Raw genomic sequence first — 13,595 nt, 5'->3', positions numbered from 1 at the left:
TTTATGGTTTGATCAAACCTCAGTTAAGTCATGTGTCTCTTGTGTTCTTGTGTTCATCTTGTTCTTACTGATTTGTACATTATTCGTAGGATCTTTGTTTGAGCATCTTTGAGTGCAGGAATCTCAGGAGAGACATTTCTACGCATCTTCTATAGGCTAATAGCGCATCTGAACTTTGGGATAAATCTCATGTCTTCCTCTATTCTAGTTTGGTTTGATGATTTCACTTGTGATCAACATTCATATCTATTGCTTGTGTGTGGTAGTTGCTTGTAGTTGTAGCTCTTCAACTTAGTTGTAGTTTTAGTTAGTTGAGTAGCTAGTTTAGTGGCTCCTCTTGTTTAGCTAGCTAGAGAAGCCTTGTTTAGTTGTTATCCTTGTGTTGCTGAGTGCTCTAGTGGTAGAGATCAATTAATACTAGAATTGTGTAGGGGTTTGTATTGGGTGACATAGAGCTAGGTAAAGTTGTGGCTATTAGGCTTTGTTATTTTATTAATATTTGCTCTAGTGGTTGTGAGTTTGTAGAAAATTTTTCATAGGCTATTCCCCACACCTCTAGCCATCTAGATCCTTTCATCTAGTTCGCTCACACCGCCTGGCCGATCCTAAAAGCTAATAGGGCAAGACCCCCCTCCCCCCACTATTGACAACCTGTGGCAGAAAGCAAGACTAGCGGTTCGATCACTAGCTCTTAATGGGACCCTTGGCAACCGGCCTAACAACGATGAGTAAAAAGGAGTCATGCCCTCCCCGGCCACGAGGGACCCATGAAACCTGCTAGAAAAATATAAAAGTAGAGGCTCTGATACGAGGGTCTTTGTTGGATTTACTCCAAACCAATGCTCACCATAGCATGTGGTCCCATGAAACGTGGCCCATGTGTCATAGGCAGTGTTTGGTAGAGATTCCCGGCCAACTCTCCAAGCTATTATGTGTATAATTTAACCAAACGGCTAAAATGCAAATCGTTTCATGGTAGCCATGATACAAACCAAGGGTGGCGAGTAAAGCTAAAAAGAGTAGCTTCTACGAGCTCCTTAACCTTAATATACTTAAAAAAGCTAGTTTACGAAGCATTTTTTTAAAATAGTTTAAATTTTTATTAGTAAAGTTGTTTAGGATGGGTCGGTGAAGTAGAGCTGCAGGGGCCTAGAATGACTCACAGTTGAGAGTGGGATTTTTAACTTTTTGTCATCCTAGATGACACTCCTTCGTTTGCCACTTTTATACGCGCTCCTACACAATTGCCATCGCAAACAATGAACTTTCTATGTTTTTGCCATTTTTGCTGACATGGCACGCTAGGTGGGCACGCCAGCGTGGCAGTGAGCCTAAGAAGGTCTACAGAGCATGCGAAATGGCCTATTTACCCCTGTTGCTTCTCTCCCTGTACTCGTTGACGCATGAGCCCCACATGTCAGCTGTCTTCAACCTCCAGCCATCACCCGAAGCCGAGCGACCCGACGGCGAGCGGGCTCTGGCGGTGGAGGAAGGAGGAGCGGCACGCTGGCACCTAGGCCGTGCTGCTACAGAGCTGCTGTCTCATAAAAGCTCCCTGCGCTTGCTCTTGTTTGCAGCTTCCACGGAGGCGGGATAGAAGACTGGAGCTTGCACGGAGCTACGGCCACAACTGGAGCTCCATCGTCACCATCGATCTCCCCTATTCAGCCATCTCTGCTACTCCCAACGGGCTCTACGAGTTCGCAGTGGCATGACGACTTCACCCCGCTACTCGTCTTTCAGCAACCCCCGCCCCATCGCCGTGAACCACCACCGTCGCCATCCTGAGGTCGAGCTCACCGATCTCCGCGTACACAGCAGTTCTCGCCTCCCCGTCTCCTTCGTTGGCGCCGCAAGGACCTACCACAGCCGCCTATCCACATCTCAGCGCCAATCCATGGCCGCAGTGGCGTCTTCCACCTCAACTGAAGCACTCCGCCAGAGAGCCTCGCTTCTACCCATAGCCGGCTGCCACCAGCCCCTCTTTGCCGCAAGAACTCCTCCATCAACTTCGCGCGCGGTGTCTTGCTCGTCGTCCTTGGCTGCTCGACAACCATGGAGGGATGACGAAGCTGGAGGTGCCCGGCTCCCATCCAGGTGCTGGAGGTGTGAGATGAAGCTGGAGATGCCTAGCTCCCATCCATGGCTAGAGGTTGAAGACAAAGCTAACGTGTGAGGCACACACGTCAGCGAGTAGAGAGAGAAGCAACAAGGGTAAATATATCATTTCGCATGCTCTATAGGACCGCGGCCTGGAAACAGGCCTACAAACGACGCAGCAGCGCCTGTATCGCGCGCAGCGTGCACCTGCATGCCGCACGCGACGGTAGCGGCCCGCGCGCAGGCCGCTATCCGTGGAGGCCGCGCTGCCGATCGCTATACGCCTCCCAAGGTTCCTGCGAGAGAGAGAAAGAGAGCTAGGGAGAGAGAAAGGGGGGAGAGAGAAATAAAATATAGAATAGTAGTATAGAGTATGAGATAGAGGTAATACGAGTGCAGAAGAAATAAGTATAGAGTAGAGAATCTCGATGACTAGGATAGAATATTCTTTTTTAGAGATAAAAATAGAGGTGGATGAGTGCGGATAGCCTTGGGACAGCGAAAAGTTAAAAATCCTGTTGAGAGTGGACTACTGAACTGTGACCTCCCACCTCCCAAAAGAAAGCACAGAAAAAGAAAACAAAGAGCCGGAGCCGCGGCTCATCGGCGATGGCGAAGCCGGCGGCGGCGGCGGCGAGGAAGCCCTCTGCGGCGTCGACCGTCGCACTGACACTGGCTCTGGCCCTGGCCTCGGCTGGCCTCCTCTTCCTCCTACTCCGCCTCTCTCCCTCCTCCCCGTCCCCCACCGCGCACCCGCACCGCCGCCTCCGCCTCCGCGCCCGCGCGCACGCGCACCACCACCAGATCCCATTCGACCCTGTCGTCGCGGACATCGAGCGCCGCCTCGAAGACCGCGAGTGGGAGCGCCTCGCCGCCGCGGGGCTGCACGCGCCGGGGATGGAGGCGGCGCCGGTCCCAGAGGATCTCATCGACGGCGAGGCCGACGCCGACGAGGACTACATCAACGACGCGGCGCGCTTCAACTTGACGTTTCGCGTGGAGGCGCTGTTCCCAAAGATCGACGTCGACCCTGCCGATGGCGCCGTCACGGGCGCCGAGCTGGCCGCGTGGAACCTCGCGAATGCGCGGCGGGAGGTGCTGCACCGCACCGCCCGGGAGCTCGAGCTGCACGACCGCGATCACGACGGCCGCGTCGCCTTCGGCGAGTACGAGCGGCCCAGCTGGGCCTGGCGTTTCGACGGTACGTGCACATATGTATGTACTATTCCAGCTGTTTATGTTTGATTCTTTAGTGAGGTTTGGATCCTTGCACTAAATTTGGAAGTTCGTTGGATACTCGTAGTCCAGCAACGACAGCTGGTAGGTAAGCTCTGAATCTTGGTGCCAAGATTTGTTTGGCCACGTTGGATTTGGGAATTCAAATGCTGATTTTTAGGCTACATTGTGATGTTAAGTCATTTTACTTTTACATGACGGAAATGTGGTTATGTAAAGAGGTTCTAAAATTCATGTCACATCAAATATTTAGATACTAATAAAGAGCATTAAATATAGATTAATTACAAAACCAATTACATAGATGAAGGCTAATTTGCGAGACGATTTTTTTAAGCCTAACTAATCCGTCATTAGCACATGTTTACTGTAGCATCACGTTGTCAAATCATGGACTAATTAGGCTTAAAAGATTCGTCTCTCAAATTAGTCGCAAGTTGTGCAATTAGTTTCATAATTAGTTTATATTTAATACTCCATGCATATGTCAAAACATTCGATGTGATAGGAATTTTAGGAACTCGTGTAGAAACCAAACATGCTCTAAATAACCCGCCTTTGCTAGTCCATTTGCCATGTATATGTATACTTCGGCCACCTTGAAGCCAAGCAATTGAACTTTCATGTTATAACTGATGTTTTAGACTTTTAGTAAGATATCCTGGAAATCCTTTCACTGTAATTTTGCTTACATTTAATGCTTCAAATTGACCACTTCTCAAATAAAATGAATGAGGTCTGCTGCCTATAGTTCTAAGAAATGTGGATCCTTTTCCAAGGCCCCGTATGCCTGAATTATACTCCCTCTGCTCCACATTATAAGACGTTTTGGCTTTTCTAGATACATTGGTTTTGCTATGTATCTAGACATAGTGAATATCAAAGTTCATGGCAAAAGCTATGTATCTAGAAAAGTCAAAACATCTTATAATTGGGAATGGAGGGAGTAGCAAATATTTATATATTTTTAATCCCTAATCTTCAATTGGGAGCTACACCATGTGTGGCAACTGGGAACCTTTATAGTCTCCAGTGATGTAAACATATGCCTTTGTCAATTGTCACTAGTATTTTTCCTTGAAACTGTAATTATGATTTGTATGCTCATATGAATGTTACTCCAGATCAGTGCCTATGTAGTGGCATGACATAAGCTGCAAGTGCTATTGCTACCAAGTTGGGAGTTCTGATAATTTTTCAAGAGTTAAATGCATGATAGGTCCATTAACTTTTGGTCGTATGTCATCTAGGTCCATCAATTTTCAAACTGTATTTTTGGGTCCATTAACTTTTGGTGGTGTGTCATTCAGGTCCATCAACTTTCAAACTGTATTTTTGGGTCCATTAACTTTTGGTGGTATGTCATCCAGGTCCATCAACTTTTAAATTGTATTTTTAGGTCCCTAAACTTTTTAACTGGTTCACCGTACCCTTGATTAGCGAATAGATCTGACATGGCATGCCAAAAAAGCAAACACCGTGGAGTACAGGACGAGATCACCATCTGGAGATAATCTTCAATACGAAGAACCTGATGGGATCACCATCTAGGGTTTCTTGAGCGGCGGCTCGACGGGGAATAAACTTCACAATAAAATCCAGTCTAATCTACTTGGTACAAGGCTGAAGGCCACAGGTATAGGCATGCAGGCCACGTGACCCAAACAAAACTCGGACTCCGCCAGCCCAACTAGGACCGATTGACCTTGAGTCCCTGATTCGGCTAACATGCACGGTACGTCCAAACGCAGCTACCAATTTGACTCACGTAGGCACTAAAAGCTAGATGTTAGATAAAAGATCATGTGTCACAACTAGATAGGAAACTAATGCATGGAAATAATAAAATACTACAACAAGGATGCTAATCACGTTGGGAAAATTCCATTGATGATCTCCACCTCTTTAGAATTAGTATTGATGTATTTTGTTGGCTTCATTTTCTCCTCCTTTCCACGCATTAATAAGGCACCTCTATAAAATATCTTTGATGATAGTTCAACAGTTGTAAATTTCTCCATGTCCACAATATATTTATCCTTAAAAATAATAGTCCCAAATTTAAGACAAGAGGATATTAACGAATTACCAGCTGCTACATTTTAATTATTGCTACACAAGTCTCCATGGACATCTTGAGGAGCTATGGACTCATCACCTACTCCACGGTGGCTGCTTATTTGGTGTGCCATGTCCGATCTATTCGCTAAACGAAGGGGTATGGATCTTTGGTGAACCAATTAAAAAGTTTAAGGACCCAAAAATGCAATTTGAAAGTTGATGGACCTGGATGACACAGCACCAAAAGTTAATGGACCCAAAAATACAGTTTGAAAGTTGATGGACCTGGATGACACACCACCAAAAGTTAATGGACCCAAAAATACAGTTTGAAAGTTGATGGACCTAGATGACACACCACCAAAAGTTAATGGATCTATGGTGCATTTAACTCATTTTTCAATATACCTGAATTGTCCATTTTACATGTGTTCATGGTGTCAACTAATAGATGCTGAACTTCCAGTTTGCCATATGTGTTGAACAAAGATTCAATAACTACATAACAACTTGAATAGTTGTCAACTAGTCACATGGATTGACCAAGTTGTATACATTACATGGGATGAAAAAGTTTAGATGTGCGTGCCTACTAATCTCATAGAAAATAGTCCCATTTATGTACGGATCATAACTCAGCAAGAAATGGTATGGGATTGTGGAAAGAGTTCAATAGGCCACGACCGGTAATGACTAAATCATCACATACATACCTTAGTGATGTCAGCACTAAGCCTCGTCTATGTCCAGATCTTAACTCAACTAATGATGGAGTGGGATGGTGGAAGGAGGAGCATTTTAGTGCTGCAGATATGGATGGTGATGGCTTTCTAAATCTTACTGAGTTTAATGAGTATAACTTCTTCTCAGACCACGTATTTTCTAAACCCCTTATTTTCTTATCCAACATTTATTAGTTTGCCTTTCTGCCTGCAGCTTTTTACATCCAGCTGATACAACCAACCCAAAGCTAATACATTGGTTGTGCAAAGAAGAAGTCAGGTGCAAGTTTTTCCTCTAAACTTTTCCGTTACAATGTTTGTATTCGAGTCCAAGCAGTATTATTTCAGTTCTGTTCAAGAACAACAATGATGGAAAAGTTTATTTTTCCTCTATTTCAATGGAACCAAATTAGATGTTCCCTTACCAGAATTAGAGATTATAACAATATGCATAAATAAAAGAATAATAATTCTGGGGTGCTCTGCGTACCAGTTGCCACACATGGTTTATTCCTTGATTGTAAATTATGTGGGACACAATAACTGACTAGCTAAGCACCACAAGCAACTAAGGAAAAAACAGAGTTGACTAAGCAATTCATGTGAGGTTTAGCACTAATTTGATAACTATAAGCATCCACAAATTTAGGGTAGTTAACTGTGATTGAGTTTGTCCATTTGGTTAATAACCTGATGTATTAACCACAAATCGCTTTCTGTGCTATTCTATGTTTATAAAAAGAAACTTAAAATCAAATCAAATTCTACATGGTACATATAATCAAGGAATTAATATTTGGATTTCTTGTTGACTATTTAATTCCTCCCATTTCTCATATTGTGATGTTGATACTACATAAGCATGTATTGGCTGCCAAGTCACATAGTGTTTAGTGGGGCACACAGCCAGATCAGATTATGGCTACATATTTCAGATGCCTTATATGACATTGTTAAAATCTTAAAACTTTTATATTCATTTTGTCAACTATGTCAAATGGCAGCCTAATGCCACGAGCTTTATTTGGAAATTCCAGGTAGTCAAACTAGGCTCTGGGTCTTAATTGGAAGATATTCTTATGAAGGATCTATGCTGTTTCTTACTGGGTTCAATGCCATTTTTGGATGTAAATGCAATAAGTATAACAATTCTGAAGATGTGTCTGATATCGTTTTTTAAGAATCATAAATTCCACCAAGCTACACTGGCATCCAATCAAAATCAAGCCAACATCACGTGTCCATTTTGGATTGTCCAAATTATTTGCATTGGCATACCATCTAGTACCAATACAGGTTAATCTGATTGAAATGGATGGTTTATATTAATTCTGCCAGAATTATGTTGCTGTTTGAGCTGCACAGCTGGCCATTCTAAGATATTATTTTAAGATGAATTGTGTCGACTATATAGGGAAAGAGATAAAGACAACGATGGAAAGCTCAATTTCCAAGAGTTCTTCAGTGGATTATTTTATTCAATTCTACACTATGATGATGAAGGCATAACAGATGACACTGGTGGCTCTGATGCACCAGCTAAAAAGTCATTTTCACACCTTGATCTGGATAATGATGGGTAAATATTACAATTTTCAGTGTTTTATAAGTTGTTTCTATGCATTTAAGGAAGATCCTCTCTGACTGACATAGGAGGCTTTTCCCCATTTTGAAGGTTCTTATCAGCAGATGAGCTAAGGCCTATAATTGATAATCTCCATCCGTCAGAACACTTCTATGCCAAGCAACAAGCTGACTATGTAATATCTCAGGTAACAGCCGGCTACATCTTGCTTTACTTATAGGATAAGTTGATATTCCTTCGTCTCTAATTCCATCACTATGCACTGTGGATTCTGGGCTTAATTTTTTTCTCGTGTTTGGGAACAGCTTGATCTTATTCATCATGATTAGCTTCACTTTGTGCTGAAGAATAAATCTTCTAGCATATTATGTTTTTCTTGGTAGACTCGATAACTTTTACTCGCTAATAACCCTTTTCTACAACTATGTAGGCTGACACAAACAAAGATGGACAGTTGAGCATGAACGAGATGATCGAGAACCCCTATGTCTTTTACAATGCTTTATTCACAGAAGATGATTATGGTTTTCATGACGAGCTCCGTTAGTTCCTTAGTCAAGTAAGGGCACAAACTTGTACTCTGTTCTGCACTTCTGCTTTCTGCATTTGCCAGCTTTCATTTGTTCACAACGTCGCACACTGTAGCAGCACAAAGCTGTATGGAATCACCACTGTAGGAAGTCGGAAGACTGTTATGCACTGCTGAGATCATTTCCATGGCCTGTCTGAATTCATCCACCATTTGATGGTACATCACTTGACCTACCTCTTAGCTTTAAGCCTCAAATATTTATAACCTGGCGATTTTTGTTTCTTGGCAGGTGATTCCATGTAAAAACAAGCATGTTTTTAGATGCACCTGTTCTGGAAGCTGTGTGTTCTTTTGTAGCCTTTAGCCCTTTTCTAGTTTGTTTTTAATCATATGTGTACGGTGAGGATGTGAGTGAGTTTTGGTTCTTTCATTTTTTGATACGAAACTAGCTTCTTCCAGAATCACAATATGTAAACCATACAGAACCAGGAAGTTGTTACTGTAAGCCATGAATTGTCCATCCTGAACTTTATATCTGTAAAGATTGTGCAAATCTCGTGAAATCTGCCAAATTCATGTTTCGTCCGTACAACATACAAATTTTTCTACTGAAGTTGTATCTGCAATACCTTTACCAGCTGTTCAATACGTGCAATCTTCGCCATCTATTTATGTATAGATATGTATATATACCTATAATAATATACTCAATATACCATACTACACACAAGAAGACACACCGTGGTATCATCACGGATGCAGTTCCACACGTGACCCCAAGCAAGGCAGTGCCAGTCTCAGCCCCTCCTGATGGCCCTGAGCTTGACGCCGTGGCGGAAGGAAAGGACGAGGTCGAAGTCGAACTGGATGGGCGACTCCATGGCCGGCGAGTGTCGGAATGTGTACCGGCGGTAGAGCTCGATCACGGCGAGCTTCACCTGCTGCAGCGCGAACTTGTGGCCGATGCACGCCCTCGGGCCGATGCCGAAGGGGATGTGCGCGTACGGGTGGCGCGTCCGCTCCTCCTCCGCCTCCGGCGCGAACCGCTCGGGCCGGAACTCCTCCGGGTCCGGGAACTGCGCCGCGTCCCGGGCCAGCACCCCCGGCGCCAGCCACACGTACGCGCCCTGTCGTGCAAAAGCAAAACCTTCGTTACGTTTGTTTGCCGCAAGCGGTCGAACTGGCTGACAGCATGCAGCTTGCTCAGATCGCCGGCGGCGCCGCGCGCAGCGTAACCTTTGGGAGGATGTAGCCGCCAATCTCTACGCGCTCGGAGGTCTGCCTGGCGATGAGTGGGGAGACGAGGTGGAACCGCATGGCCTCCTTGATGACCTGGTCGAGGTAGGGGAACCTGCTCTGGAGCTCATCGGCGTCCGGCACGCGTCCGTGGCGCGGCTCGAAGCCGTCCACCTCCCGGAGCAGCTTCTCCTCCACGCGCGGGTGGCACGACACCAGGTACACCACCGACGACAGCGTGAACGCCGTCGTCTTGGTGCCGGCGATGAGGTGCTCGTACGCCAGCGCGCGGACGTGCCTGTCCGCCAGCGCGAAGTCCTTCGAGCCGCCGCCGTTCTCCATCGCATCCAGCAGCGCCGCGATGAAGTCCAGCGGGGCGGCGCCGTCGCCATCTCTGCCACGCCGGCGCGTGGCCCGATCTCGCTGCCGGCCGGCTATGATCGCGTCGATGCGGGAGCACAACCGGCTCTCGTTCTCGTTCATCTTGTAGTCCGCCGTGCCGGGCACCCGCCGTAGCAGCCGCTTGCACGGCGTCTGGACGCACGGGAGGAAGAGACCAAGGATGGTGGACAGCGAGCTCGACAGGTCCATCTTGACGAACTCCATGGACCTCTTGTACTCCTTGAGGAACTCCCCGACGTTGTCGTCGCCCTCGCCCTCGCCGCCTTCGGTCTCGCCACTGCCTGCGGCATTCTTCGACAGGCCGAACTCGATGCCGAAGGCCGTCTTGCCGATGATGTCGATGGCCATCCGGAGCGAGAGCTGGCAGAAGGGGATGCAGTCCTGGTCCGGGCAGCCGGCGATGTTGGCCACCAGTATGTCCACATACGACAGCATCACTGGAATGAGCCCGGCGAGCCGTGCTGGCTGGTAGAGCGGGACCACTGTGCTCCTCATCGCCGACCACGTTGAGTCCCTGACATCATATGAGTAAGCTCACTGCCTCAATCAACAAAATTCATGCAAATTTCAGACAACAAAATTTTTCCATGCCTTCTCTATCTGAACATTCCGGTCTACCTGCATCTAGCTAATGTTTCTAACTTCCAAACTACTAGTCAGTTCATTCGGTTCAACAGCAACTAGCAGCACCTGGTGAGGAAGAGGGCGTCCTGGTGCAGGGAACCGATTGACGGCGGCGGGGTGCTCCGATTGCGGATGCCCTTGAACTTCTTGATGCCAACCTCCTTGCACAGCTCGGCATTGGCCACGATCACCAGTGGCTGCCTTCCCATGTGAAACCTGCGCATGGTGACCATGGTAACTTCTCCCTCTATGCATACTGTAAATCTGCAGAGCCTTGATAGTCACGAGGATTACCTGAAGATTGGACCATACTCCTTCGCAATGGCACGGAAAACGTCTGGCCCATTCTTGGCAAGAAGGTGAAGATGGCCTATGGGGAATCTAGTTGGAGGCCCTGGGACTCTCCTCACACTCCAGAAGGGTGCATAGAAGTATATCAGAAATGCGCTGAAGAGGGACAGAAAAGATACCAGCACCAGAACAGGCACGCTTTGGTGAGAAACAGCGCCTAACTGTGAGTGCAGCATCGCAAATGGTTGCAATCTCCATGAGAGAAGCTTGGACACTGGCACGTGTGGAAGAGAGGAGCTGCCTAGTTGCTCAGAATTTTGGTGTCCCACTGATGCTTCTCGTGCCAATTTATAAAGGGCGAGGAGAATAGCATCCGACGTTGTCCTCATGTTTGTAGTCACCAGATCATGCTGTTCCAGTCGATCTGCGCCATACGATCAATACCAATCACATGCTGCGTATGACGACACATCAGCGGTTACCAATCGAGAGGTTTTGTCACAACATGTCAATGAACGTTATCGTTTTCTGATCTTTCATTCATGTGAACAATTCTGTAATGCATTATCAACCATGGATTGTTTAAAGCAATTATTTGCATACGGTGGCTATTTTTCTCCTGATTTACTATTTTTTTTTCTATCTTTGCCAATGCTTGATTAATTAACCTTTTCTTGTAATTCAGTTCATATATACACAATTCTGTTGCATAATCAAAGTTCTAAACATCGCAGGGAATTAGAAAAAAGATTTTACTGCACGGACTGTAAGTCTGAAAGGGTCACAGGAGCAACTGCAGCTATTTAGGCCAGCAGAAGAACCTGCTCACAATTTTATTACATTTATAACCTAATAATAATAAAAGACTTGTGAGCGAAAGCAGAACAAAGTAAAAAAAATGTATGGATGTGTTGGCATACAAATCGGTGATTTGTTTCAGGACTGAATTCACCTAAGTAAGCCATACCAATTGAATTCTATTCAAAATTATGAACCTGCAGCCAGCATATGCACAGACAGCACAAACAGAACAAAGCACTAAGTTCTGGAGTTCTCCTCACATCATTTTCTCCGTGGAAATTGGGTCTGGTAATGGACTGTCACTTCAGACACATTGTAAAGCACATGTCGCAATGACATTGGTCACACGATGGCGACAGTAACAAATCGCATTGAAAGGAAGAATCGAATTGACCAGAGCGATGCACTGATTCAGGTACTGTAATGTGTCCGAGAGATTCACACCATCAATTTCATGTGTGCAATCTTAGCCAATTGCAATCAAAATTGCTGTCTGATAATCAGTATATGAATGGAATAAACTTTCTAAGGATCTCCAGATTCCAAGTATTGACACTACGATTCTGACAAAACAGAATTGACACCACCATACTAGACTGGCAGGTATCTTTCAATCTACTTTTTCTCTCTAAGAGTTTGTACGATACAAAGGTCCCAATCCATCAGCTGAACAAACAACAGCTGTAAACCTGAAATTAACTTGATGTCCATGAATCATGACATGATAAATTTCCTATTGAGTAAAAAAGTCAAAACTATGCTAGACTGACAGAGAACACAGAAAGACTTTCGATGGCGTTATGATATACTTCTGGTGGAATGTTTGAAAAGAGCGTAATATAAGAACTTTTCAGAATAAGTCAATGCAGCCAAGCCAAGCCAAGTAGCGATGCTTTGCAAGGAAGATTTACAGCAGTATCAGTTGGCAACAAGGCCCAATGCGGGAATGTAGCAGCCGTAATTTTAGTTTTATTTTTAGTGATCAACGGGTCTTGTTTTGGCTGGTTTCTGTCTCTGGGGTCTTTTATCCTTCCTGGTGCTGCGTTGTAGGAAGCTCGATTTCAGTTTCCAGCACTAGGGGGCCTGCTAGTCGAGGGGACGGGCAGAGTGCCGTGGTGGCGAGTTTTTTCTCTCCTTTTTCAGTTGTCCCTGACAGATAAGCTTAGTGCTCGGCAGCACTTGTATCTTACTTTTCTGTATTTTACTTTTCTGAGCTTCCAAGCCTTTGTAATAGGAATATGCTCATCATCCACTTTAGTAGTTAGGAAATATACTAGAGCAGGTAGAAAGTAGATGCTGCCCTCTACCCATAAAAGCAGAGGCACACCCTTGTATCAGGACAAGCCATTGCATTTTCTTTCAATCCACAGCGGCCAAGGGCCAAGCTGTCCTCTGGTAGTTCCCAAATCTTAATCTGAGATTTATTTGGGCCAACAACTGGTATCAGGATCCTTAGGTTCTTGAGCGAGCAGAGAGCCATGTCCACCGCCAGCCAGATCGCCAGAGCCCGCGCTGCTGCCGGCACTAGGGCTGGAGCAGGAGTCGACGACCACACGACGCGCCTTGCTGCTGCAGAGGCAGCAGCTGCGGCGGCAGCTGGGACGGCCAGGCAGGCAATGGTTGCGGCCTAGGCCACGGTGGCTATAGCCGCAGCGCTGCATGCTGAGATGGAGCGAGAGGAGTCGGAGCCAGCGGGAGGAGGGTCACGTAGCCCGGACGGGCACCGCCGCTAGTCGCCGTCACCAGAGCGGCGTCGTGGTGGCCGCGGGCGCTCCCTGATGCTGCAGAAGGTCTACCACGACTTTAGAGTGGGAACACCATGGCCGATGCTCACTAAGTCGAACTACCACGAGTGGAGCCTACTGATGAAGGTCAAGCTGTAGGCCCGGCGGCTATGGGAGGCAGTACACGTCGGCGGCGTCAGCTACGACGACGATCGCCGGGCGCTGGAGGCCCTGTGTGCCGTCGTCCCCACCGAGCTCGGTGCCTCCCTCGCCAACAAGGC

The 13,595-nt window shown here is 46.3% G+C and overlaps 2 protein-coding genes across 3 annotated transcripts; one reads left to right on the top strand and one right to left on the bottom strand.

Moving 5' to 3' along the window:
• Positions 1 to 2,630: 2,630 nt before the first annotated feature.
• On the top strand, positions 2,631 to 8,739 carry LOC136466923 (uncharacterized). Of its 2 annotated transcripts, none has more exons than XM_066465445.1 (8): positions 2,631 to 3,301; positions 6,148 to 6,250; positions 6,334 to 6,399; positions 7,534 to 7,698; positions 7,795 to 7,891; positions 8,135 to 8,263; positions 8,353 to 8,452; positions 8,526 to 8,739. In XM_066465445.1, exons 1-6 carry the CDS (start codon positions 2,710 to 2,712, stop codon positions 8,249 to 8,251), a joined length of 1,140 nt encoding a protein of 379 aa, XP_066321542.1. In that variant the 5' UTR covers positions 2,631 to 2,709; the 3' UTR covers positions 8,252 to 8,263; positions 8,353 to 8,452; positions 8,526 to 8,739. The 2 variants fall into 2 exon arrangements, with proteins under 2 accessions (XP_066321542.1, XP_066321543.1); XM_066465446.1 differs by having other exon boundaries at positions 8,350 to 8,452.
• A 143-nt stretch (positions 8,740 to 8,882) lies between these two features.
• Positions 8,883 to 11,193, bottom strand: LOC136466922 (cytochrome P450 711A1-like). The gene is made up of 4 exons (XM_066465444.1): positions 10,793 to 11,193; positions 10,565 to 10,714; positions 9,473 to 10,388; positions 8,883 to 9,363 (listed from the first exon to the last, which is right to left on the bottom strand). Exons 1-4 carry the CDS (start codon positions 11,176 to 11,178, stop codon positions 9,034 to 9,036), a joined length of 1,782 nt encoding a protein of 593 aa, XP_066321541.1. The 5' UTR covers positions 11,179 to 11,193; the 3' UTR covers positions 8,883 to 9,033.
• Positions 11,194 to 13,595: the final 2,402 nt, after the last annotated feature.

Source organism: Miscanthus floridulus, chromosome 7, assembly GCF_019320115.1.
Source record: "Miscanthus floridulus cultivar M001 chromosome 7, ASM1932011v1, whole genome shotgun sequence".
NCBI lineage: Eukaryota > Viridiplantae > Streptophyta > Magnoliopsida > Poales > Poaceae > Miscanthus > Miscanthus floridulus.
Note: the sequence above shows the minus strand (reverse complement) of the source record. Positions and strands in the feature narration are given on the sequence as shown.

Bases quoted from the DNA above. Each gene is read 5' to 3' on its own strand.
- LOC136466923 (XM_066465445.1), top strand. From the start codon at position 2,710: ATGGCGAAGCCGGCGGCGGCGGCGGCGAGGAAGCCCTCTGCGGCGTCG. The intron at 6,400-7,533 runs GTGCAAGTTTTT...TCGACTATATAG, and splicing joins TTGTGCAAAGAAGAAGTCAG to GGAAAGAGATAAAGACAACG. The intron at 7,892-8,134 runs GTAACAGCCGGC...ACAACTATGTAG, and splicing joins CTGACTATGTAATATCTCAG to GCTGACACAAACAAAGATGG.
- LOC136466922 (XM_066465444.1), bottom strand. From the start codon at position 11,178: ATGAGGACAACGTCGGATGCTATTCTCCTCGCCCTTTATAAATTGGCA. The intron at 10,389-10,564 runs GTGCTGCTAGTT...ATATGATGTCAG, and splicing joins GACGCCCTCTTCCTCACCAG to GGACTCAACGTGGTCGGCGA. The intron at 9,364-9,472 runs GTTACGCTGCGC...TTTGCACGACAG, and splicing joins GCGGCTACATCCTCCCAAAG to GGCGCGTACGTGTGGCTGGC.